At 31.6% G+C, this 27,391-nt stretch overlaps 2 protein-coding genes across 2 annotated transcripts; one reads left to right on the top strand and one right to left on the bottom strand.

Moving 5' to 3' along the window:
• LOC103973325 (small ribosomal subunit protein uS15) lies at positions 1 to 3,220 on the bottom strand. The gene is made up of 5 exons (XM_009387856.3): positions 3,074 to 3,220; positions 2,923 to 2,995; positions 2,705 to 2,843; positions 2,389 to 2,575; positions 1 to 242 (listed from the first exon to the last, which is right to left on the bottom strand). The coding sequence occupies exons 1-5, from the start codon at positions 3,094 to 3,096 to the stop codon at positions 209 to 211; spliced, it is 456 nt and encodes a 151-aa protein (XP_009386131.2). The 5' UTR covers positions 3,097 to 3,220; the 3' UTR covers positions 1 to 208.
• A 15,120-nt stretch (positions 3,221 to 18,340) lies between these two features.
• LOC135629758 (probable polyamine transporter At3g13620) lies at positions 18,341 to 22,288 on the top strand. Its single transcript, XM_065137642.1, has 2 exons — positions 18,341 to 19,415; positions 21,517 to 22,288. The coding sequence occupies exons 1-2, from the start codon at positions 18,497 to 18,499 to the stop codon at positions 22,080 to 22,082; spliced, it is 1,485 nt and encodes a 494-aa protein (XP_064993714.1). The 5' UTR covers positions 18,341 to 18,496; the 3' UTR covers positions 22,083 to 22,288.
• The last annotated feature ends 5,103 nt before the right edge of the window (positions 22,289 to 27,391 follow it).

The raw sequence follows: 27,391 nt of genomic DNA, 5'->3' as shown, positions 1-27,391 counted from the left end.
TAAACAGCTTAACAATCAATCATATTTATCGCAACCAAATCCTGATGATGCATCTTAGTAGAGTAAAATACTACTCATCACCTTAGAAAAACAAAGGTGAAGTTTGATCAAAAAGACAATTTAGAGCATCACAAGGCTATTTCTTCTCCCGAGAACAAAACAAAGCATCTGTTCTTCATCGAGCCTTCGAGCAGTTCAGAAAAGCATCCTACGCCACGACAGTGCTCGCAGTCTTGGCATCACTGCACAAAGCAGTGAGGCGAACGTCAGTAGAAAAGCAATGATATATACAAGAATAATTACAAGAACACATGCGTTCATGTAAAAGCCTAAAGTGGACATATAGAAAAAAAAAATGCTGTACTTCTCCTATGATAATAAGTTCACTCAAGCTTTTCAGGAAAATTTAGTTCCATATTACACAAGATGGAAGAGAAAACAATTCAATATTCATCCGAGCCTACAGGCAAGAACATAGTTTTTCATGCACCCTTGTAAGGATTTCAAAATCATACTGACATGTTTTACTTTAAAGAGTGAGACTGGAATGCTAGATGACAGGTTGACATATCTTAAATACAATGTTTATATCCAAAGCAAAATATCCATAAAAGCATTTTCTCGTTAGACCCAAAGATTGTTATACTGCGTACAAGAGGCATACCAATCTCCTTTTGAAACACTAGGCTTCTACTGTAAACTATCAATACCGTAAAGCATGACATGATTTATTGGACTGGCTAAGTGTGTTGCATCAGCGGTATACAAATTCTTCTCAATGGTTCTGAATGATAGCATATGTATGATACTTCAAAATATTGTCACAATTTGACTATCATATATATTATTTAGGAGAAATAGCATGTTATATGTCAACCAAAAATATATAATTTAGTAAGTCCACAACTAAATTGAAGTTCTCACAGATATAAAAGAATAATTACAAAACATGTTAATACAAGAAATAGCATACATTTTTCACCCCTCAGGCTTCAATTTTTTGCAGAAATAAACATATTAATGTAGATAGAATTGGAGACAATGTCTCATTACATGAAAATATGATAAATATAATAGAATGCAAAAGATCAATCTCCAAATAAAAAAATAAAAGGATTTGCATATACATATAAAAGCTAATATCACCAATCCATATATTAAAGATGAAGGTTTGACAGAAAAGTGAGGTTCATAAGATCTAAATGATTTTTTTTATTCTTCTTCCTCGCTGAATTTGAAGTCTATGCCCAAAGTTTTTAATTCCCTACCCTAATTTTACTCTTCTCCCTTCTCTCCTTACTCCTCTACAGAGTAAGGATGTCATCTCTTTCGAGGACAGTTGCAATTACAGAAGTATCATAAAATGAAATCATCATTCCTCAGGTGGATTGAATTACCAGATCAATGTAAGATTTTAAAAAAATCAAACAGATTTCTTCAGACGAATTTACTGATTCTCGTGTCATTAATCAACCTAACTTAGCAACTAATTTGCTCATGGAAAAATTAGGCAAACTTGAGATACTATTTCATTGTATATTCTAGAATAAACAAACATAGAGGCCCATCACGAGGATAAGCTTGCCCACGTAGTCACCAAAAAATAAAACAGGGAAGGACAAATTTAGAGTTTTCTCATGCAAATTCAGTTACTGAACTTGGTATAAGTTTACTGGTTCACCCGCCTCTACAGCTAGAGCAATCCCTCAAGACTCAAAAGGTGTGCTAAAATCTTAATCCTTTTCCTTCCTCTTACCGTAATGAACTATTACATCTAGTCACTCAGCTATTCTTCCCACTGTAAATAAAAAGGACACTGAGCCAAGAAACATAATTGGAGTCGACTTCAGAGTAGCTTACATGAAGTAACATAATTAAAACATGAAACATCTGAGTATTAAATTTAAGAGATATAAGCAGCTATAGAATAATTTCATTATCCACGTAAGGCCAAACACCAATTTTGACAGTATAATTTGAAAAGCTAGTGCATATATAAACATGCAAAAAGATGTATAATGATAATAGTTCTCTAATAATGTATATCATAGTGAACATAACGTAGTATCAAATATCATAATTTGCTAAAAAAAGCTCCTAAGATTTAATTTTCAATGTCAAAGTTGACCAGATATGAACCAAAAACCTGGACAACATTTCTGCAATTCCTTACTTCCAGCATATACAAGTAATAGTCCAATTTGAGAGTGCTACTTGTTACCCTAGGTGTATACACTATGGATTGCTACAACCTGGAAACATTTAGCACCTTACATTCGTGACAAAAAGTCCAAAAAAAAGTAAGATTTCGGGAAAAATTCTCCATTCTTTGTAATATTAAATTGTAATTATATAAAAGCATATAACAAAGTGGTAAGAGCAACTCACTATTTCCAGGTTGGGTCGACCTTCTTGGTGCTCTTGTAGTATCGGGTCAAGCGGTGGATCCTGCTCTCCACCATGATTAGTCTGAACTTGGAGTCTTTGTCCTTCCTGTTCCTCTCCAAGTGTTTCCTTATGGCCACTGCTTTCTTAATCAGGCAGTACAGATCCTCCGGAGTACCCGGTTGAAGACCTTCATCACATCAAAACATAAATCACAAACAATTCATGACAGCACCAAATATAACATATCGAACGTACAAATTAATCCTCCGAAGAGGAAGAAAACAAACACATCGCTACTGTGGAAATTAATAAATACCATGCGCCTTGAGGATCCTGAGGATCTTGCTCCCGGTGATGCTCTTGACCTGGGCGATGCCGTGAGAATCACGAAGAACGACACCAATCTGCGACGGACTCAGCCCCTTTCTCGCAAACTTGCAGATGTTGTCCTCCACCTGAGAAAGAGATCACGCGCATCGACAGGGTTTAGAAGACGATCCCAATAGAAGGTACAACGAGAGGGAGATGGCTCACATCTGCAGCGGATATCTTAAGCCAACTCGGAGGAGTTCTCTTGTACGGCAGCGCCGACGATGAGATACCCTTTCTGCGGCAGAAATAATGGAAGATTAGAAGACGAAAAACAAGCGAAGGGGATGGGATGTGGTGCAACGAATTAGATTACCCGCGACTGTGCATGCGACCCATGGCGACGGCAGCGTGGGGCAACGAGAGAGATGCCCTGGTTCGAAGACCAAAACCTCCGATGGCCGGTAGAAATAGGGTGGCTAGGGCTTCTAGCGCTTCATCCTGTAGGGCTCGTACGTAGAGAGGATCAGTGGTAATGGAGGGTTTCGATTTACCAGAAATGCCCTCGAATCCTATCGCTAGCGCTTGATCACGATCAGACGGATGTGATCCAAGTATGATGAATGGTTGAGATCGAGGTGACGTGTTTGTGCCTCGTTTGATGCCGGATAGTTTATCGTACAAACGGTTTTTGGACGATTTCTCCGGATTTGAATTTTTTATCATCCACAAGGAGAACTTACCCTTTTCAAAAAAATTACAATAATATTATTCTTAGAAAAAAAAAGAGAGTTTACCATCAATATACTCAATAGGCTAAAACCAAATTTTGAGTAGAGGTCATGGTATTCTTAATCAAAACTTTATAGCCAAATCATATAGGCATAATGACATAAGAAGGATTATTTACGTACACATCAATATCACATAATCGACATCATAAATATATTATATGATTAACATCTCGATATCACGTAACAAATACCTGATCGTTATGTGATTGGCATAACTTCTATCTTCGAATATTATGTATGAGTTTATTCATGATTATATCATATTTTTTAGGTTTGACTTAACATGATTATAATTAACATTGAATAAGATGTACTCTTTAGGGAGACTCATTCTTAAGTATATTTGACTCTTACAAATTGGTCATTCAATTGATACCACTATTTGAAAGGAATTTTATCAGATACATAATTTTAAATCAAATAAACTTAGAACATTTTAATTTGATACCATCCGACATTAACATAATCGTAGATTAGGTCTTGAGTTATCTCTAGATCTATATCCTATTGGACAAATAAAATATGCCTTAACATAAGATAATATCCTACTTTTTTATATTTATACAATAAATGATCACAAATAATATAAATTTTTTTAAAATATTTATACCTAAATTAAATACTAAATGATAAAATTAGAATTATCATCGTCGTTTTCCTTAAAATATATCAAATCATTCATAATTTTATATAAATAATTTATATAAATTATTTATCTTAAAAAACTTAAATTTTTATATAAATTATTTCATAATACCTCAGAACCTATAATAAAATTAATGACTATGGTTAGAGGATTTGAATTAATTGAAACTCGGTTAATTTTGATCCAACAACTAAAAACACTATAATCGATTCAATTTGGCATTGAGTTCAGCCTAACTAGATTTGGATGAAAATATGAAATATGGTAAAATTAATTATGCTAGCTGATAGTGAAAATATTTTGGGCAATTTCCTTGGGAAAGCCTTAGGTTTTGGATTTTATATTTCCTATTGAGAGCTTATTCTTTTTATACAAAGATCCTTAAAAATTGGTATCTTGCCTAAGTCCAATTTGGACTAAAATGGCCTAATATTATAGTGTTTTCAAATAGAGTTATAATATTTTTAGTTTACGATGTTTCATTATAATTTCATTGAAAAATATTGCAAATCGATAATATGTCATTATTTTTCTTGTCATCCTTCATAAGAATAATTATAAATATTATAAGGATTTATTTAGACCTAAATTTAAGATAAAATAAAAAATAGAATTTTAATCATCGTATATTTTTAAATATGTCAATACCTTCATAAAATTCATAAAAAATCATTCGAGTCCTCATATGTCAAAAATTTCATAATATTCATAAAAAAATTCATTCAAATTCTTATATTAATAATTATATAATACTCCTGACCCAGAGTTGAATTGAAGCTAAGTTATAATACTTTGTATTAGAGTTGATGTAAACATTGTAAGTTCATCCCAAAAAAAAACATTGCAACTAAGATTATCTTTTTATTATTATTTTTAATAAATAAAATAAATATTATTATGTTTTTCAAAAACTATAGGCCTAAATTTAAGGTGATGTTAAAAAAAGAACTTACTATCCTTTATAATTAAATATATCAAAATATTCTTAATTTTCATTCAAAGTCACGTAAGAACTCTATAGTAAAATATTTTATTAAATTTTAATAAATAAAATAAAATCAATAATTAATATTTTTAAGAATTTAAATTGATACAATATTTTTGAAGGTTATGGGGGTATGATTCATTATCAAAAAGAAATCCTGTAATTTTATTAAAATCATTGTAATTTTAATAAATACAATATTTTTTGCTTTAACATCAAACAAGTTTTAATTGGGGGCTTTTCCCTAGACATCGCCTAAATATTTTTTTGTCATTTAGGAAAGAAACTAAAAAATATAGGACTTTTCTCTCTCTCTCTCTCTCTCTCTCTCTCTCTCACACACACAAACACACACACACACACATATATATATATATATATATATATATATATATATATATATATATATATATATATATATATATATATATATATATATATATAAAATCTAATTTAGTGATTCATTTAATCATACTTTCTAAAGATGTAGCAGAAGATGTATGGAGAAACGAAAATTGAAGGACTGCCATATAAAATGCAATGCCTAATATCATACCTTCAATATTATGGTGGCTCTGACCGATGGTTGATAAGTTACACAATAGCTAATGAATCCAACTCTATCAAGATCTCTCACATTCTATGTCTACTAGTAGCATATAAATCCTCTTTGTTACTTCATTCAAAACTATTGACCTCTAAGTGGCGTATATGTAACATGCAAATAAAAGAATAGCATTATTATCCTACAACATCTAAAATATTTGTTAAATGTTATTGTGGCTTGGAGTGGTGATTGATAAGTTGTACGATAGTTAAGGAATCCAACTCCATCAGATCTTTCGCAAATTATGTCACGACCCGAGTTTGATAAGTTAACTAGCCAATAATTTCATTTTAATCCTTAAATCACGGACCAAAATACTTAAGCGAGAATTAATATAATACACTCATCAGATCCATATAAATCAATCATAGTTATTACCTATTTCTAGGACTAATCGGGTGTTACAAACCATGTTTATTAGTAGCATATAAACCCTCTTTAACTGCAATTGCTTCATTGAAAACTATTGACCTTCAAGTGGTATGTTTTTTTTAACTTATGTCACCTTTGTTCCGATAGATTCCATTGGACTCCCAAGAACATTTCCTCTTGCACCTTAAAATCTTTATTATCCACACAATCCCATAAATAAGCTATACTAGTGTATACAATGTTATTATATATGAGTTTGTTATTAGAGAACCTCAGTATCATTCTTAGCCCTCCAAATGAGTTATAAAATAATTACAATGAAAACTCAAAAATCATAAAGTTTTTATTAGATAGATTATTTTCAACACTCTTGATTAGTCCCATATTGAAATTGGATAAGATTAAGATTAACTTATAAGGATTTGATAAATATATTATTAATAATTTCAACTTAGATATTTTGATGAATGATCTAAATCAAATAAATTTGATAGACTAGTTAACCCCAAAATAGTAACAAATCAATATTAAAGAAAGTAAGTTTCAAACATATATTGAAAAAGCCAATTGTCCTTGCAAACAAAGCTCAACAGCATCAGTTAAGAGTTAACTTCCAAGCCAAACTAGCTTTCTTGGGTCTAGTGCTAGCCCATAAATCAAAACAATCATATTTGCCATTAACCACAAGTATCCATAAGTTGACCTCCTCATTAAGCAAACTTTTAATTATTTTGTTGTGAAGGGTAGTTTTGAGACCTAATCTACTATCAATTTTCATCCTAGTAATCATGTCCCAAGCAAAAAGATGCAAATTATTTGAACATTCTTTCTTTCTCCATAAAAAATCCCTCACAACCTTGTTGATGCTGTTAATAGTGTTCCAAAAAAAACTTGATCAATAGCCTAAGTCCTCCTAAGGAAACATAGGTATCTGTTAGGACTGTTTTGGTATTAAGAGAGGGTGAGGATACATTAATGCTTTCCTAAAATTACGTCGATTTAAAAATTTTATTCAATAAAATCATATCAAAAAATATTTAATTTAAAAATATATGAAAGCATAATAAGAGTAAATAATCACTTTGTAATATAAATAAAAAATATAAAGTAAATACAAATAAGATGTATAATGGATCGGTCGTCTCGATCTATATCCACTCCCGATTCCTCTTCACTCGAGGCTCCCATATTTCACTATCGATCTTTTTTCAATAAATGAAGATCAACTATTTTTACAACTCTTTCTCATTTTCACAGGCTCAAGAGAGAACCTTTGTATCTCTCTTTTAGACCTTACTCCTCCCTTAGAAAACTTCTAACTATACGAGGAAGAGATTAAATCGATTCCATAATTTTTCTCAAGTATACTTTTCCCATTTTTTACTCAATTTCTTTTCTCTAACTGAGCAAGGATATGTGTATTATTTATAGGCCCCAAATTGATTCAAATTTGAAGCCAAAACAATCTCATCTTGGGTTTTCGAGGTATTGGCGGTACCACTACCTACTAGATCGACAACTGATGGTACCACCGCCTATCAGTCGAACATTGGGTGGTACCACCACCTATCAGTCTAACAGTCTAATACTAACACTGGATGGTACCATTGTCCAGTCTGATAGTACCACTACCTGACATAATTTAGGAGATTGTGTTTGGATGGTACCATCGCTAGTCTAGGCGGTACCATTACCTAGACAACCTAGGAGGCCGAGCCTCAAGCGGTGCCACCGCCAACCCTGGAGGTGCCACCGCTTGTGCCGCTAAGGGTCACTGAATGAGCATTTCACTTGGCCCAAAATAGTCCTAACTCAGGCCCAATAGACCCTTAATTGAGTTAGCATTGTTTCACTCAAAAATTGACTCAATTAGACCTAAACTAACTTGATCTAAAAACATATGATTACAAGTATAAATCTTATGATATCCGGCATATCATTGGTTCATCCGGCACTTCATTTGATCCTTCAGCGTATCATCTTTTCTTTCGGTGTATTGCCTAACGGCATGTTGACTCCTGCAACTTTCGATCTTTTTGGCATAATGTCCGATCCTTCGATCTGCTACCCGAACTCATGGCATGAAGCCCTTTCGGCACATCGACTAGTCCTTTGGCCTAACATCCAATCTTCTGATATGTTCCACTCTAGCCCAACGTATGATTCTTCCTATTTTAATTGAATTATTTTTTCTTGATCGTGGTTAATCTTGCGTCACTCAAATGAATATTAGATCGTAACTTCATCAATTGATTTCATTATCATAATGTGATATTCAACAATCTCCTCCTTTTTTATGATGATAACCAATTGATGATAAAGTTTAAACTAAACTCTCCCTATTAATATACCATCATAAAATAAGGTTAAATTCTATAAAATGATAATCATTGAATTTTATAAAATGATAACCATTGACTTTCATATCCATGCATCATAAAATTAGGAGTATTGCATGCATCATTCCAAATCATAAATATTTCAAATCATCGTAGTATCAAAATACCAAAATACATTACATCATACCATGTATAATTATCATAATTTCTCATTGTATGCATCATTATAATATCATGAGTATTTTATGTATAATTTCATATTATCATCATAACTTCTCTCTCTTTATCATTAACAAAAAGGAAAAAGGTGCAACTAGCAAATTTTTGAAATATGCAAGCTAGTAAGGTAGTAAGTTTTTCACATATGAAAGTTAACAAAATTTTTGCTTCTTTTGAGATGTGCAAGATAGCATGTTTTTACATCTTCTTGAAATGTGCAAGCTAGCGAACTTTACTTCTGTTTTGAGATGAGCAAGCTAGCAAGTTTTTTCTTTCTTTACAAGCTAGGAATTTTTGCAAGTTTACAAGTTTTTGCTTTTTCTTGAATTGTTCAAGCTAGCCAATTTTTCTCACCTTTTGTTATTGTCAAAAAAAAAAAGAAGAATACAATGGTACAAATTTTTTCCTTTTACATCAATGCTATAAGCATTAAATCAGGTATACAACCATAAATATAAAGGAATTATACATAATGAAAATCATATCAGGAAAGATATAATATCAAAGATCATGTGAATACTAAAAAACATGATTTATTTTGACAAATCTCCTCTTAAATAAAAAGAAATATTAGAAGATCAAATAGTAAAAGATCTTTAAAAAAATTTTAAGTCATGAATTCCGATAAATCAAGAGAAAAATTATGATTCATTTGGATAAATATTTTTTTTAATAAAATATAAAAATTATACAAGAATAACGAGTATGGGAACTTAATTCATATAAAGAAAATTTTAAGTTATAATTTCGAGAATATAAGATCATGATTTAGATAAAACTTCTCGTTAGTAAATAATAAACAAAGATATAGGAGATCAAATGATAAAATATCTTGATTCATGCATAAGAAATCTCAAATAATCAAGATCATGATTTGGATAAAACTCGTTCAAATTTAAATCATCAAAATCACTTAAGAGATTTATAAAAATGATATAAATAGATTCATCAATCTCTTAAAAAATCTTGATAAAGACATTTTCAAGAAAAATGTATTCCCCTTTTTCTATTTCAATTTGATTAATTTCATAGAAGCATGCCCTTTTTCTTTTATGCCAAATCTATACATCATCATTTAAAGTCAAAAAATAAGTTTCATCAAGATCAATAATCCATAAATTATAAAAATCATTATTACTTCATATCATCATGCATAATTTTAAAATATAAACTCATCAAGTATGATTTCAAATCATCATTACATCATTACATCATTAAATCAATATGTATGAGTTCATTAAACATAAATCATCTTCAATCAAAATCATTTTATTTCGGCTAGTGAACTTTGTGAAGTGTGTTGGATCTCCGGTCATATGCCTTAAGCATCTATTATCAAAATATCATCTTTCGCTCCTAACTTTCGATTTTAGAGATATCTACAAGAAAGGTGGGTTTGTTCTAGGTACCCATTTAGCTTTGGGTCCCTCATAATTAGATCTACCTATCTTGTTTTTTTGACAAAAGTTCATTTATGGTTCCTTTAGGAACATAAACCAATTTATGTGAGTCATACTTTTTAAATGTGTTTGAGAAATCTAGGGGTGACATCACAACGTAGTGGAAGAACAGAAAACAAAAACCCCTAAATTTTCTAATGATGTGTTCGTCGTCGTGTGAAGATTGGTGTGCAAAATCCGTAAAACCAAAAATTGTGTATATGAAAGATTATGTTTTACTTAGAGAGATTGTATATCCCTAAATCCTTACAGATCTATAAGAGAGGATGAAGGAGGTCAAGCACCATCCTCTTCAGTAATGATCCACACAGTTGTGACGACACTCCCGTAGAAAATTCTGGAGATGAAATCACATGTGCAGCAGAAGAATAAAAAATAAAATCTTCAAATTTTTCATAAATTGTATTTGTCATTGTACAAAGGTTGGTGCCCAAAATCCATAAAACCGAAAAACTAGCATCATGCATACAAGATAAAAATTTTAGAAATTATATATAGCATAAATAATTATAATATAATTTAGTCTAAAATTAAAATTTTAAATATTTAAAAGGATAAAAATTAGAAACTATATATAGAATAAATAATTATAATATGTTTTAATCAAAAAGTAAAATGTAAACACTTGAAGGAATAGGAAAATAATTATTTTTAAGGAAAGATAAGAGAACCTACCTCTCATTAGCAAAATGTAACTTCTCGTTTCTCTCGTAAGGAGTAAAAGAGAGGAATCCCTTCCCATAAATAGGAGGAGATGAGCACTCCACCTAAGATAATAAATTTTTAATTTTTATATTTATTTAATTTATTGATAAAATAACATCACTTAGCTTTGATCTTTTTTATGATCTAGATTTGTTGCTTTACGAAGGTGGAATTGTCTCTTAGCTATAGAGGCTGGTAAATTATGACATGGGATAGATCCCTAATATATTTTCGGAGCATAAAAATGTAGAATATATCATAGATACTATTTAAAGTCAATCTATATACCATAGGTTCAATCTTCTAAAAGTTCTTAAATAAACCAATGAATGTATAGGCTAATTTTCTAACCAAACCTCATGATTCCCTTAGTTGATGATACATTCAAAAAAACTGATTACTCATGATTCCCTTAGTTGATGATACATTCAAAAAAACTGATTACTAACTTTGAACTCCAGAACTCTGTACATTTGATTTGTATAAATTTTCTAGTGACTTTGGACTATTAATAATCTCTAGTATATAGTTAGAATATTATCGATATCTCTTTGAATCAATTAAGGTTCTAAAAGCTTCCGTTTTCCCATCTCATCTTAGTGCATAGGTGATTGGCACTTTCTTCCATTAACAACTTTGAAAACAACCATTTGTATACTAGAGTGGTAGCTATTATTGTGAGTAAACTCAATTAGGTACAAATGTATATACCAACTTCCAATAAAGACTAAGACACAAGCTCTTAAGAAATCTTAGAGTTTCTATTATTCTATCAAAATAACTATCTATTTGGGGGTGTAAAGTTGTAGTAAACTTTAATTATGTGCCTAATGATTTCTATAAACATTTCCAAAACTTAAAAGTAAATATTAGATCTGAGATAATACTAATTAACACCTTATGATTTCGAATGATCTCTTTAATGCATAAATTTACTAGTTTATCCAATGGATACTTCTTGTTAGTAAAATAAAGTGAGCAAATATAGTAACTATCACTATTACTATTTAAATTTAATCATATTCTTGGATAGCCCTATCCCAAAATCCATAGTGATATACCCTCACTTCCATTCAAGAATTAAAATTTTTTACAATATTCTCAATAGGTACTTAATGTTTAGCCTTTAAATATTGGCAAACTAGATATTTATAGATAAACACTGCTATATCTTTCTTCATATCGTACCATCAGTAGCCTTAACACAAATCTTGATACATCTTGATAGTATCAAAATAGAAATTAAATATTGATTTGTGGGCCTTCTCCAATAATTATATATTTATTAGATGACTTTTGAAAATATAGAATCAATTATAGAATATAATAAAATCATCCTCGACTTAAAGGAATTCTAATAAAGATCCTTGAGCTATCTCCTTGCCTATCATCTAAAAAAAAAAAAAAAAATATATATATATATATATATATATATATATATATATATTCTTTTTGATTTCCTTTAATATTTTTTACCAAAAATAATTATGTCATCAACCATGCTAAAACACTTTTATTTATCTCAAATAAAAGTTCAGGCTTCGTATCTATCAAATTTGTCATCATAGAATTCTTTTAAATATTTATATAGGCTATAAGACTTGAAGACTTTCTGCTCAAGGTATTAGCAACTACATTAGTCTCCCTGGATGATAGTTAATATTAAAATTATAATTTTTTAGAAAGTTTAATGATATTCTCTATCTTATATTTAAATCCTTTTGAGTAAACATATATTTGTGACTCTTATAATTTATAAAGATTTTAAAAGTCAATTCATAAAGATAATGCATTGAAATTTTTAATATAAAAATAATAATTGCTAGCTCTACGTTATAAGATAGTTCTTCTTATGAGGCATTAGTTATTTAGATGCATAAGCAACTATCTTCTAATTTTGTATTTAAACACAACTAAATCCTTGAAGTGAGGTATCATTGTATATCACAAAACCTTCTCCTGCAAAAGGAATCACAAAGATAGAAGCACTTGTTAATTCCTCATTCAGTTCTTGAAAATTTTATTGACACTTATCGTTCTAAATGAACTTCACATTCTTCTATATTAACCTGGTCAGGATATTGTTATTTTTAAAAAGCCTTTTATAAACTTTTGATCTTCAAAACATTAGAAGGTCACTTTCAATTTATCATCGCAACAATCTTTTGGGGGTCAATAGATATACCAGCACCATAAATTATATACCTAAGAAACATAATTTCATTGAGCCAAAAATTATATTTGTTCAATTTGGCATATAGTTTTTTTTTTTGTCTTGGGACTTTCAAAACTATCTTGAGATAGTATTCATATTTCACCCTACTTTTGGAGTATATCAAAATATCACCAATGAATATAATTATAAATTTATCAAGATTAAGGGTGGAACACTCAGTTCATGAGATCTATGAAGGTAGCGTGTGCATTCGTAAGTCTGAATGATATTATTAAGAATTTATAATGATCATATCTTATTCTGAAAATAGTTTTCTATATATCACCTTGTCTTATCTTCAATTAATGATACCCAAACCTAAAATCAATCTTCAAGTACACCTAAGTGCCTTGAAGTTAATTAAATATGTCATTTATCCATAGAATAGGTTACTTATTCTTTATGATCACTTAGTTGAGTTGCATATAATCGATGTATAGCCGTATAAATATATCATTCTTCTTCACAAATAGAATAGAGGCACCCTAAGGTGATACATTGAATTGAATAAAGCCCTTGTCTAAAAACTCATAAATATGATTTTTTAATTCCTACAATTCAATTGGTGTTATTTTATAATGAGGTTTAAAAACAAGTGTAATACTAGATAGAAGATCAATTATAAATTTAATATGTTTATCAAGTAGCAGTTCAAGTAGATTTTCAGAGAAAATATCTAAAAAATCCTGTACAAATAAGGATGTTTTTTAATACTAACTTTATAAATTCTTCTCTAGAAATGAAAGTCAAGTACCCCTAGCATCATTTCAATAATAATTAGGTAGCACTCAAGAGTAAAATAATATGAGAGATCTATTCCTAAATCCCAATGACCTAAAGAAGTAGTTGATCTAGGGGTGAAAAGTAATAATTTTTAATAAATAATTGATACTTACATAGTATATTGAAAGTCAGTCCATATCTAAGATAGCATTGAAGTCTCGAAACTTTAGTAGAATAAGGTTTACTAGTAAATTATGACTTTTAATAGTCACAACATAGTTTTTAAATATTTGATCAACTATTAGAGAGTTTCGCATTGTTGTTGCTAATATTAATGCATTACTTATTATCTTATGATTCTTATGTTATATTGTCTCATAGTAAAATAATATGATATAAAAGAATGTGTAGAATCAAAATCTATAAGCACCATAGCAAGTATACTATAGAGTGTGATTATATCCTAAACAACAGATCCTGAGGTTTCGAAATCCTTGTGGGTGAGTGCATAAACCCTCACATGACCTCCCCCTCTAGGTTATGATTGTTGTTATGGAGCTCAACGTTGATATTGTTTCTGTGTAGTCTTTTAACATATGCTCTAGTTTCTGACAAAAGAAACATATATGTTGTCCCATAAGGTATGAGATGAAAATATGATCAGTCTTTCTATAGAAATAATATCTTATAATAACTTGATTCTTTTTTACTTAATAATGTTTGGACTATCTACTCTTGCCCTTCTTCAAAGGTCCGGAATATGATCTCCTGTACACAAATGATGTAGCACTAAAATATCACTTTTAGTCCTTTATCTATTGCAATTTATTATCCAATTTTTCTATCTACATAGCTTAATTGAGTACTTTAACATATGTTGATAAAATCAATATAATAATATACTTTATGAGTGATGGACGAAGAATCCTCTTAAAGTGATGAGTTCTTTGATATTGATTGAAAGTAAATGTGGAGAGAATTGTGTCATGATCATACTTCATCACAATCCTACTTCCCTAGTGGATAATAAATAACTCTTATTTCTTCTCCAAGATCAAGGAAGAATTGCTTATAAGATATCTTTTTAAATTGCTCTCAAGTCACCACATTATCTCTAATCTCCAATATCCTCTTTTCTTAGGTCCTCTAAGTATCTATCTTCCATTCTAAAATAAAAGAAGTGAAAAGTACCTTTTGATTTTCTCTATATTCAAAAGAAATGAAAAATGCTTTTTTTCATTTGATGGATCCAACATTTAGCAAAAATTGGATCTGACTTGCCCTTAGTAGACCTAATCTTTTAAAATGATCTAAAGTGTTACTTCTACCCTGTTGAGCTCTATCTTGCTTCTCTTGATGCTTAAGGTAACATCTAATAGTAATAAAGACCGTGTACATCATTTAGAGCATTGACAGGTGCTGAAGCATAAGGTGCATTAGAATTTCTAAGTTAAGGTTTGCTTAAACATCTATCCGAGTGCATAAGTCAATAATATTACAACCACGAGCATCTAAGCGACAAAACTATTGTTCTCTTAAATTGACTCCATTACTCTTATAATAGGTCAAAAGAAAATCATCGATCAAAATTAATCTTGGGACCCAAAGACCTATAGGCCCTAAACTATATTTTAATATCATAGAAAGATATTACATATTGAATTTTTTTTAAGGATCACAACTTCTCTCCAAAGGTACATCAAAAGTCAAATAAATAAATAATTTTTTATTAATAAATATAAATTATAATTATTTATTATAATTTATTGATTCATAAAAATATAAGTTAAAAGTAGATCGTAAGTTTTGTTCTCTACTAGAATCTAGTCTAGTGCTATTGAGTGGCTATTCTGAAAATAAAAAATAAAATAAAAACTCTTATATCAAATGTCCGAAGAAGTATTCCCTCAATAGTATATGAAGAGGTTTTATCCTATAAAATGAGTTTATATTCTTTAACAACAGATGAAGACAAACCTATATCACACTTCCAATTATGGATGGAGTGGCGTCCCTGACTTACCAAAATGAGGGGCACGTTTCTCCCAATAACGAATGAAGGAACTATCCAACCGTTATGTTTGATGATCTACTAATCTTCGAAGGGAATCGTCTTATTTGCCCTCGACAAGAAAACAAAATCATTTTAAAGTATTCATGTCTATATCAAGATGAAATAATATATTAAAACATATCAATTTATTTTTTAAAAATTATCAATATTAAATAATATCAATTAGCTCTTAATTAATTGAATATTAATTCAATTGGTCCAATTAGACCTAATTAATTAGAATCTAATTGGATTGATCTCTAATCCTCATTTAACTAGTTATAAATTATCCTAGTACAATTTATACTAAATTAAGTTTAATTTATATTATGTAGATTTAAATAAGTTAAATCAATTTAAAATCATTCTGAATCGATCTAAACTAATCAAATATAATTTGATTTAATAAGTGTTTGAACCCAAATCACATTAACAAAGTAAAGACAATAAGTTAGACCGCATAACACTAGGCTAAGTTAGGTCAATCCATATACTAGTCATGTGTAATACATATGAGTATACATGCACCATTCCAAGTTGGACTAATCTATAGCTTACGGATTGATCATGTGCACTACACATGATTGTTCATGTTGAGTTGGGCTAAGCTAACCTATGGTCTGGGGCTTGACTTGTTGGCTAGGCTTAACCTAGTAGCTGAGCCTAATTTATAAGTTGTGGCTTAGCCTATGGGTTGGGGGCTTAACTTGTTGATTGATTCCAACAAAATTCTAACTGGTTCTCTTAATTTCGAATTAAAAGCATCTTGAACTTATAATCAAAACATCTAATCATTAGTATGGAACTTATAATCAAAATATCTAATCATTAGCATTGAGTCATTAAAACAAAATAAATAATAATAAATTAAAAAGATAAAATTACATTAATAGAAAAAATAATATTTTAATTAATGATGGTCTAAGTCTAAAAGAAATTAAGTATTACTACTATATCATGCACGTAAGATAAAAATTGTAAAAATTATATATAGCATGAATAATTAAATATATTTTAAATACTTGAAAATTTTAGAAACTACATATAACATGAATAATTATGACATGACTTAATCAAAAAATAAAATTTTAAATACTTGAAGGAATAGAAGAAAATATTTATTTTTTAGAAAAGATAACGAACCTACCTCTCGATACAACTCTTTATTAGCTTGGTAATGATAAAAAGGATAAAACTACCTCTCCTTAGATAGAAGGATATTGTTATATGGCGGCTTATGAAATATATCTCTAAACTAATAAAATTTATTCAAATAATATATAAACTAAAGAGCTCATACATCAATTTTTGTCTAAAAGGAGTTATAAATTCACCTTAAATTAGATAACATTTAAAAAATAATAAAATTTCATTATTTAAAAGTCTAAAATACATGTAAATACCTCTTTTAAAGACTTAAAAAATAAAAAAATATTTAGGATTTTTAAAGTTATTTATAATATTTTATAAATATTTAAATTTTTTTAAAATATTTGAAATGTAAGTTATATTATTTTTTAAGGGGATCACACTATTTTTTAATATGACTCAAAAATAAAGAAACCCATTCAAAAATAGTATAACTCATGTCTCGAATTCCTTTTAATGTTTATCAAACCTCAAAAGACTTTATATGATAATATCCAAGTGGTTTTTGCCCCAAAGAATTGTAAATTCACTTTAAATCGAGTAAATTAAAAAAAATAATATCATACTTTTAATGGGTAAAATAAATAAAAATACCTATTTTATAATTTAAAGGCTTAAAATAGAAAATAACCATTTATACTTTTACAGTTATTTTTAATGTCTTTTTTGAAAATTTAAGAATTTTTAGGATTAATAATTAACATTTATTGGTTTATTTGACGACTTTAATGTTATTTATCTAAAATATAAAAAGAACACCATTATTCTTAATATTCAATAATATGATGTTATTTTATTTTATTTTTTTCGTTTTATAATACTTTAATTTTAATTATAAATTAAATTAATGATTATTTTGTATTTTTTGTTGATATAAAAAAGATATTAATATTATTTGATTTTTGTTATCTAAAAACACTAAAATATTAGAAAACCTTTAGTTAACAGGAATAAAAATAATCCAATCAACAAAGCGACCAAGATCTAATCCCCTTTTTTCGATTGCATTGATCAGTCTGGGTTTAATTATCATGTCTTCAATCTTTTTAATATAGTAAATAGTATGTATCTTTTGTGTTTTTTTTAGTTGTGCATCTTTTCTACTACCCATATATCTTCTAATTAGTCATGGTAAAAAAAATCTAAAAATATTGAAATAATTAATTTATAGATTATATTATATATTTTCATAAGTATATAAATCTTAATATAATTTTTGAAAGTACATGGATTAAAATATTAAAAATGATTAATTACTGAGATAATATATAATTAGCCATTCGTCGAAAGTATTCTGGGTGATTCTTTGCTGGGACGTTATATTCTCCTTCCTATTTTGGTTATATGAATCTTCAATACATCACATTATGTCCGGATCGAGGTGGATATTATCATTCACGAATCGTATAAGGCTGTAATCGAAGCGGATCTGCTAGTTGACGGAGGACAACACTTATCCTTCGTCTTCTCCTCTCAAACAACCGTTCTCCATCCCTAACAGACACGCCACGCCCCGGTCCCCTCTGTCGTCCATGAGCCCAGAATTCCAAATCCATGGCCATCAAAGCCCTCGAGGAGAAGGAGGAGTTGGTGGTGCTTCCCAGTCGAAAGAATCGCTGGAAAATATGGACTCATCGATCGATCTTGGAGAAGCCGTGCTGCCCCGAAACACCGCCGCCAAGAACCCCAACAAATTGACCCTCCTTCCCCTCATCTTCCTCATCTACTTCGAAGTCGCCGGTGGCCCGTACGGGGCGGAGCCCGCGGTGCAGGCGGCGGGGGCCCTGTACGCGCTGCTCGGCTTCCTCATCTTCCCCTTCGTCTGGAGCATCCCGGAGTCGCTGGTCACTGCGGAGCTCGCCACCGCCATCCCGGGCAACGGCGGCTTCGTCCTGTGGGCGGATCGCGCTTTCGGCCCCTTCTGCGGGTCACTGATGGGGACCTGGAAGTTCCTCAGCGGCGTCATTAACAGCGCCGCCTTTCCGGTCCTCTGCGCCGACTACCTCGCGCGGGTGGAGCCGTCCGTTGCCAGCGGCACGCCGCGGTACGCGACGGTGGCGGGGATGAACCTGGCGCTCTCCTTCCTCAACTACACGGGGCTGACCATCGTGGGATACACCGCGGTGGCTTTGGGGCTGGCGTCGTTGGCGCCGTTCGTGCTGATGACGGCGATGGCGGTGCCGAGGCTGAGGCCGGCGCGGTGGCTGACGCGGGGGAGGGGCAACGATTGGCGCCTCTTCTTCAACACGCTGTTCTGGAACCTCAACTTCTGGGACAATGCGAGCACGATGGCCGGGGAGGTGGAGCGCCCGGAGCGGACCTTCCCGACCGCGCTGCTCTCGGCCGGACTGATGACCTCGCTTGGCTACCTCCTCCCGCTCATGGCCGGCACGGGGGCGGTCGACGCTCCGCAGGACGCGTGGGGCAACGGTTTCTTCGCCGACATCGCAGGTAAGGGACGACGCAACTCTTCTTCCTCTTCTCATCCTCCACCGCATGCGCCGTATCGGAGACGTGGGGACCACGCAATGATTCATGGACCCACGTCCTTTGACCATTTACTAGAAGCCACATAAGATTTTCTCAAACTGGTTGGTAGTACACATCATATTACGTCCCTTAGGAGACTTGAACAGCAATTATTGGCAGCTGGCGGTTATTAATAATTACCACGGAATGAGATGACCTTTTTCGTTGCACTAATTTATCTAGTTTTACGATAAAAATTATTTATTTGAATGGTTACATTTTAAGGAGGTAATTGTCACCAACGTGAATCATGTGATAACATGGAGCTCGATCGTCTCATGCTCGGTAGTGGATGGATCTACACAGAATAATTATAAGAAAACAAACATGTTAGAACTTGAGGTTTGTTCTTAGTCTTGGCCGAGATAGGGAACACAATCCGCTAATGACATGCTTCATCGTGCCCTCGAGACTTGTCGGTGATGTATTATTAGTTCAACATTATTGGTCTCTTTATTTTTGCTTTTGATCTTTTATACAAGCCTGGAATACTTAGGAATATGCTTTTGTTTCCTTCAATCAGTGTAAGACAGAAAAAGAAAATGACAGAAAAGATATGTTCTGTAAATAGTGACGTGGCTCCTTTCTAGTGGATACATAACCACAAGTCAAATTAGTTGACTAGTCGACCATGAACGTGAGCCAACTTTATTGCGTTTTTTCTTTTTTCTTAATTGCAACGCAGTTTTCATTCAGTCACATCATGCATAGTTGATAAGATCTACTTTAGTTCGGACCCCTTGTAGGTTCGGTGGATGGTTGTAGAGTTTTCAGGTCCAATGGCAGGAAGCGAAAAAAAGAAAAAGGCCAACGCAGAAATCTTATTCTTTCGGAAACCTTACGACAATGTTCTACTTTTAGTCAATGACATAGTTATTCATGGGTTTACGCTAGTGTTAGTGCTTTAGTTTAGAAAGTTCGGCATGGCTTGAAGACTTAGTCAGGTGTACATAGACTTTTTATGCTTAGTGGTGCACATAAACGACAAGACACCCAGAAATTTTAGAGATGTTAATGTTTTAAGTTTCTAAAACAAGATGTTAATCAGAGGTTTCTTCCTATGTTACATGGTGGGTAGTAAAATTTAGGTCACATGACCATATTTCTGGTTTATTCTATATTTCTGATGAAGAGAGAAAATTGATGTGTAGACTTTGAAGATAAATTAGTTAAGACATGAGAATTATTTGAACATTAAAATTGTTATGTGAAGATTTTATCTGATTTATAGATACATTGTCATCAGATCCGAAAGCTACAACGATATCGATCCGTAAGGAGAACTAGACTCGTCTTTTTCTTTCTTTTTATCCTTCACAGGATCATTATAAATGATGAATATTGGATTAAAAATTATGAATTAAAAGAGATTAAGAGTTCTTTCTTCTTAATCATGGGTTATTTTGTTCATAGGAGATTTTATTTTATTTATAGATGAGAGTAGAAAGTCTAAGATGATAATTAGGAGAATCTCTAATCTAATCATAATCATAATCTAATCATATTTATAATATATCTTACCTAATTATATAGCATTATATAATCTAACATATCATGGTGACACAATCCTGAAAGAGCTAAATATTATTTTCAAGAGCTAATTTTCCATCTTTTGATATTATAATATCTACGTCTTGCAACACATGATACTGTTAGAAAAGAGATAAAAAAGAAATTACTGAAGAAGCTTGATTATATTCACATGTCCCTATTTATACAAGTACAGAGTAGAGAGATATCCTCATATATTATAGGAAATCTTATCTACTATCACATACGTGCTAACGAATCAAAAGCCCAAAGCCATTTGCCGGTCTCTGTAAATAAGACTGCTGCAAGCTGTATGATGTTGGAGGTATCTGTCCCAGTATGAAGAAATTGTCTTAATTAACTGGAAGTTATTTTGAGTCGTCATCAGTATCGGTTCGGTATGTTGCCATTACTTTGCATATACTGATCGTTTTCATGCATGGATTCTGGACCCAAATGAAGCAAGATTCACCGTTCACTTGATTCCATGCAGGCAGTATAGCTGGGAGATGGCTCAAGTATTGGATCGAGGTGGGCGCCGTGCTGTCGGCGATCGGACTGTACGAAGCGCAGCTCAGCTCCAGCGCGTTTCAGCTGCTGGGGATGGCCAACTTGCGCTTGCTTCCTCGAATCTTTGCCTCCAGGGCGAAGTGGTTCTTGACCCCCTGGGCGGGCATATTAACGTCCAGTCTCATCACCCTCGCCATCTCCTTCATGAGCTTCAACGACATCATCAACTCCGCCAACTTCCTCTACGGCCTGGGGATGCTCATGGAGTTCGCAGCCTTCTTGTGGCTGAGGAAGAAGGAGCCGAACCTCAAGCGGCCTTACCGCGTGCCGATGAGGCTCCCCGGCCTGGTGCTCTTGTGCCTGGTCCCATCGGCGTTCCTCATCTTTGTGATGGCCATTGCGAGCTGGAAGGTGTTTGCTATCTGTGCTGCGTTGACGGCCCTTGGCATCGCAGTCTATTATACGATGGCCGTTTGCAAGTCTAGGGGGTGTTTAGCGTTCATCGACGAGGAAGAGACTAATGGAGAAATCGGCACAGGTGATGCTTGAGAATTGGCAGTATCCTTTATATGTATTATTTCATGGATAACGGGTGATTGATGATATGAATCTCGGCCATAGTGAGTATGTGGTTACTGCAGAAGAGTTTGGGAAGATTTCAGCAGGTTTGATCGATGGGTTACTGGGATTCGATGAGACATCTGAATGTACATATATTTCTCATATTAGTTGGATTGGCAAACTCGTAGTCGATACATTGCTTTTCTTTTTTTTCTTACTGAAACAATTAAGTATATTAATTAAGGAATCCAAATAGAAAAATATTTCTGAGATTCAATGTCACATGCACTATGCTAAGGTTTGAGTACACTCATCAGGTCCTTATAAGCTAATCATACACATTGCACACTTAGGACTAATGGGATATTACATTCAAAGTGACTTATCAAAAGAAAATGAAAGTTAGTCCCCTCTCCGAAAACCTTGTGATCTATCGGATCAGATTAACTAATTAATTAACTATATTCTATTGTTCTCTCTATAAATATGGCTTGAAACAGTGCCATCAAAAGATTGAATGTCTTTAGTCACAGATAATTGAAACCAAGAAGCAGCATAACCGGAGTTGATCTTGCAGGCTCACTGTGAGTCAGTTTTAAATTGGAACATCAGCCATTCCTTCTCTAATTACAAGAGCCTCACATTAAAGAATACCCTTGCCATGCACACACTTGCATCCAATATAAACAGGATCACATCACCTTTATGAATATTCATAGAAGATCATAGTTTAGTTTATACCAATCGACAACGGGAGGTTTCGCCCATTGAATGAGTGGTGTACATTTATCACTATCATTGTCATCAAAATGATGGAGGGCTTTGTCATTAGCCAACAAAGTAGCAATGATGTGCTGGAAAACACTAGAAGGAGATCTGTATTTGTCATGAGAAAGAGTCCCACCGGGGTTTTCCAGAGCTACCAAAGGCTGGTGGTCATAGCAGCGTATGTGGTCGTAGCAGCAGATGAGCCCATTCGAATCGCCTTTCCCAAATATTTACCCACAGTCTTTTGATCCAAAAAGGAGAAAGTATGTGCCGGCTTGGAGGAAAATAGGCGCCAATTTGAGTCGTCTCTTCGACTATTTACCCACAGCCTATTGATTCAAAGAGGAGAAAGTAAGTCTTACCAAAGACAGCAAGATAAACGACAAGATAAAAAAAAATAGTGATAAATGAATTCGATTTCTGCTCACAAGAGGGGGTAGATACTATAATGATCACCACGAGCCAATTGCTACCGATCACATGTTTTCCAAATAAAATTAGATTATATGATTATATCAAATTAGGTAAGATATTTTATATATCTAATAAGTTATCGGCTAATAAAAGAAAGTCCAATTATAATATTTTCTTTAGAAGATGAACTTGATTGGAGGGATTTTGAATATCATTTTAGATTTTCTATTCTTGCTTATAAAAGGATAGGACTTCGTATAGATGAAACAACTAGTTATTAAGATTACAAATCTATTTATAATCTTTCTTAGTTCTTCCTTATCTCTAATCTATCATTCATAGTGGTCATTTGAAGGATAGAAAGAAAAGAGAAGACAAATTTAGTGCTCCATGCATATTGATATCATTGTAGCTTTCGAATCCGATGACAATACATTTATAAATAAGATAAAGGCATTGTGAATAGTATCGAAAAGTATATATTGTAAATCTTAATATATCGTTATTCAGTTTCTAGCATTAAAGTTTTTCTTATAATAATAATATAATTATAGATTTCATACTTATAATTTATACTAGAAATATATTTTTGAAATTAAATACCCTAGATCTATTTATTAGCAACCTTTGTTTGTAGAAATGTGTTATTAATATGCTTTCCTATTGTCCGTCTTGTCACTTGCTTGTGGGTAATGTAATGTTATTTTAATACTTGATGAATTGATTCTACTACTTCAACTCATGTTATTAATAATATGTAAGGATTTCTTTCACCTGAAAATTAAAAGAACATAAAGGATTTGTCATTTTGGAAAATCATCTCAAAACGAAAGTGATAGTAGTGGGAACTTATCACCTATACCTAGAGACGGTTCATTTAATAAATCTTATAGGTACATGCTACGTTTCTACTATTTTAAGAAATTTAATTTATTTAGAATTGATGAGTTAGGGTATTATTTTTCTTTTAGTAACGATAAACTTAATATATTTTATGATCCAATAAATATTAATTTTAAAATTCTATATGATGGTTTGTATATAATTAATTTGAATCTTGAGTTTCCAAAGACATTGATATCCATGCAATAAAATGATAGATTAAAATATAATTTTAATGATAAGAAATATTTTATTTTGTGGCATAGACATTTAGGTCATATCTCCGAGGAAAGAATTAAAATATTAGTGAAGAATATTATTTTTAAAATATTTAGACATCACTAATTTTGATGTTTGCATAGATTGTATTAAGGAAAAGTAAACTAAACATATAAAGAAAAATACCATAAGAAATAAAGAACTCTTTGAAATTATTTATATTAATATCTACATAGCACTCTATATTCCCTAATTTATTAGAGAGATATTTTATCATATTTATATATGATCTATCATGTATGACTATGTATTTAATATATGAAAAGTCTCATATTATTGATACTCTTGAGATGTATATAAATTAAGTTGAAAGATAATTAGATAGAAAAGTCAAAATGGTTAGATTTAACATCGGTGATGAATTTTATGATAGATTTGATAAGTATGATTAGAATTTTAATCATTTTGCTAGATTTTTAGAAAAGTAGGGTATTTATGCTCAGTATATTTTATCAGGTGTGTCACAATAGAATAACTTTGTTGAAAAACGAAATTGTATGCTTATGAACACGATTAAGAGCACAAAGAGTTATGCCTCTATACCTAAGTCGATGTAGAATGAAGCTCTTAGGATAGCTATATATATCTTGAATATGATTCTTAGCAAATTAAGTTTATCAATTCCATTTGAGTTAGAGACCGATAAGAAACCCAATTTAAGACATCTACATACTTAGGGTTATCATACATGAAAAGAAATTGGATCTAAGAATTATTTTTGAGTATCTTATTAGTTATCAAAAAAAATTCAAGGTATATAGATTTTATTATCCTAATCATAGTACGAGGATAGTAGAATCTAGTAATGTAAGATTCCTAGAAAATATTAAAAAATCAATTTTGATGTAGAGGGGATATAGGTTGATACTCTTTTACTATTTTTTATTCAATAGATTATTGTTCCTCAAATTACTGAAAGAATTAATGAGGGTAAATAATAAAATAACATTGATGAACTCCCACATAATATTATTATCACTGCTAATAATCTTGTAGAACAACCACAATTGATAGTCTTGAGAATATCTCAAAGGGAAAGGAGACCTATCATTTATGATGATTATATGATATAACTATAAGAATTAGATTACGACATAGGAATTAAAAGAGAGACCCCTTATCTTTTCACAAGCTATGGAAAGCAACGTTTCTAAAAGTGATATAATGTGATAAAAAAAGAGCTTAAATCGATAAACCAGAATAGTGTATAGGAACTCGTTGAATTATTCAATAACTATAAAAGAGTTAGTTGCAAATAAATCTTTGAGACAAACATGACCCAAGGTGATATGAATGAGCAAGTTGATTATAATTCTGCCAAAGACCCTTTAACTATTCATCGAGGACCAATGACAAGAGCGAAATCTAAAAGGATGAAAGAAGCCTTAACTTGTTTATTAGAAGACATTTGGAAGGAGCAAGCTAGTCAAAACTTGGTCAAGGTTCTATGGATACAAGAAGAGCCTAAAATAATCAACCTGATTCAAATAAGTCAAAATCATGAAGAGAAATTCCAACCTTGAGAGAAGGATGAATTTTTAGCCATCTTTGAAGAATAAAGGTCATTCAGCCATATTGGACCATATTAGGAATTGTGTGTTTATTCATGAATAATTATTCAAAACAATTCAATGTAGATTCATGAGTAATCTACATTCATGCATTAGAAATATAAATGTCATTTAATATATTCATTCCCTTTATACTTGGCCTTTGTACTATATAAACAAGGCTAACTCTCTTTGTAAGAGCACACATATTGGAGAAGTATATTCAACTTACAACACCGGTGAGTGTTTTGTTTTTAAGTTCTTGCATGAACTTTGGACTTATCAAGCATTTCTGTTTGTGGCGTTCAAAACCCAAGAAAAATCTTTGTTTTTCCTTTCAACTTATCAAGCTTTTTAGTTTGTGGCGTTTTAAGGGAATCAAAGTACTATTCTAATTACTTCATCAAATTTTCATTGATTATGTGATTAGAATAGTTTTCCTAACTTCAATCTTGAACGATCCATCTTGTTTCAAATCGTTGGAGGAGGTCAATTTGCATTCCATATGTATCATAGCTCTTTAGCTATCGGGGTATATGGTTGCTAAGTTGAAGATTTCCATCATTTGGTATCAGAGCTCGGCTCAAGTTTGAGGTTTGCGTATCTATTTATTTGCTATCTTTTAGATTTTCTTTTCTTTTCTCTTCTTCTTCTATTTGGCCAATATCTATAAAAAAAAAAAAAAAGAGATCAAAAAAGTCAAAAAAAAAAAAAAAAGAAGAGAGAAAATCAAAGGCTAAAAAAAAAAAAAAAAAAAAAAGAGAGAGGGAAATCAAAGGTCAAAAAAAAAAAAAAAGAGATCAGAATTAAAAAAAAAAAAAAAAAAAAACTGCGGATTCAAAGAATACTTGCAAATTACAGAATTTGATCTTTGTTCATTTGAACTTCTATTTCGATTTGGAAATCTTTCTTCATTTCTAAAAAAAAAAAAAAAAAATTCTAGTCTTTGCTTATGATTAAAGTGCATTACACACATCTTTAAATTGACCTATCTTTTGTTTGTTTTTAAAGCTGTCCAATTTCACTATTTTTTTTGAATTGCCATAATCTGAATTGTTTGTTTAGGTACCTTAGTTAATCTAAGAACTCAAATAACAAAACAAGAGAGGTAAAAGACAAGAGCGGTAAGATCAGTATAGAGAAAAGCCAAAAAAATTATGAGAAACATGAGTGGAGTGAATCAAATCTAGAGTGAAAAAAAAAAAAAAAAAAAAAAAAACGTGAGGGAGTGTTGGTGAGGTTGTTCTAACTTTGTTTTTCAGGTTGTACACATGTCTAAAGATAAAGAAGCGAGTTCTTCATCCAATGATCTTTTAGTTCAAGCAATGCAGCAACAATTTGAACGTATGTTCAAAGTGATGGGAGATGTAAGAGATCATCTAGAAAGGCATGATGATGCAATTA

This window comes from Musa acuminata, chromosome BXJ3-1, assembly GCF_036884655.1.
Source record: "Musa acuminata AAA Group cultivar baxijiao chromosome BXJ3-1, Cavendish_Baxijiao_AAA, whole genome shotgun sequence".
Classification (NCBI taxonomy): Eukaryota; Viridiplantae; Streptophyta; class Magnoliopsida; order Zingiberales; family Musaceae; genus Musa; species Musa acuminata.
Note: the sequence above shows the minus strand (reverse complement) of the source record. Positions and strands in the feature narration are given on the sequence as shown.

Excerpts from the sequence above, each read along its gene's own strand:
- LOC103973325 (XM_009387856.3), bottom strand. The coding sequence starts at position 3,096 with ATGGGTCGCATGCACAGTCGCGG. Across the intron at positions 2,576-2,704 it reads CAGGATCCTCAAGGCGCATG|GTCTTCAACCGGGTACTCCG; the intron begins GTATTTATTAAT and ends GATGTGATGAAG. Across the intron at positions 243-2,388 it reads GTCGACCCAACCTGGAAATA|TGATGCCAAGACTGCGAGCA; the intron begins GTGAGTTGCTCT and ends TGCTTTGTGCAG.
- LOC135629758 (XM_065137642.1), top strand. The coding sequence starts at position 18,497 with ATGAGCCCAGAATTCCAAATCCATGGCCATCAAAGCCCTCGAGGAGAA. Across the intron at positions 19,416-21,516 it reads TTTCTTCGCCGACATCGCAG|GCAGTATAGCTGGGAGATGG; the intron begins GTAAGGGACGAC and ends GATTCCATGCAG.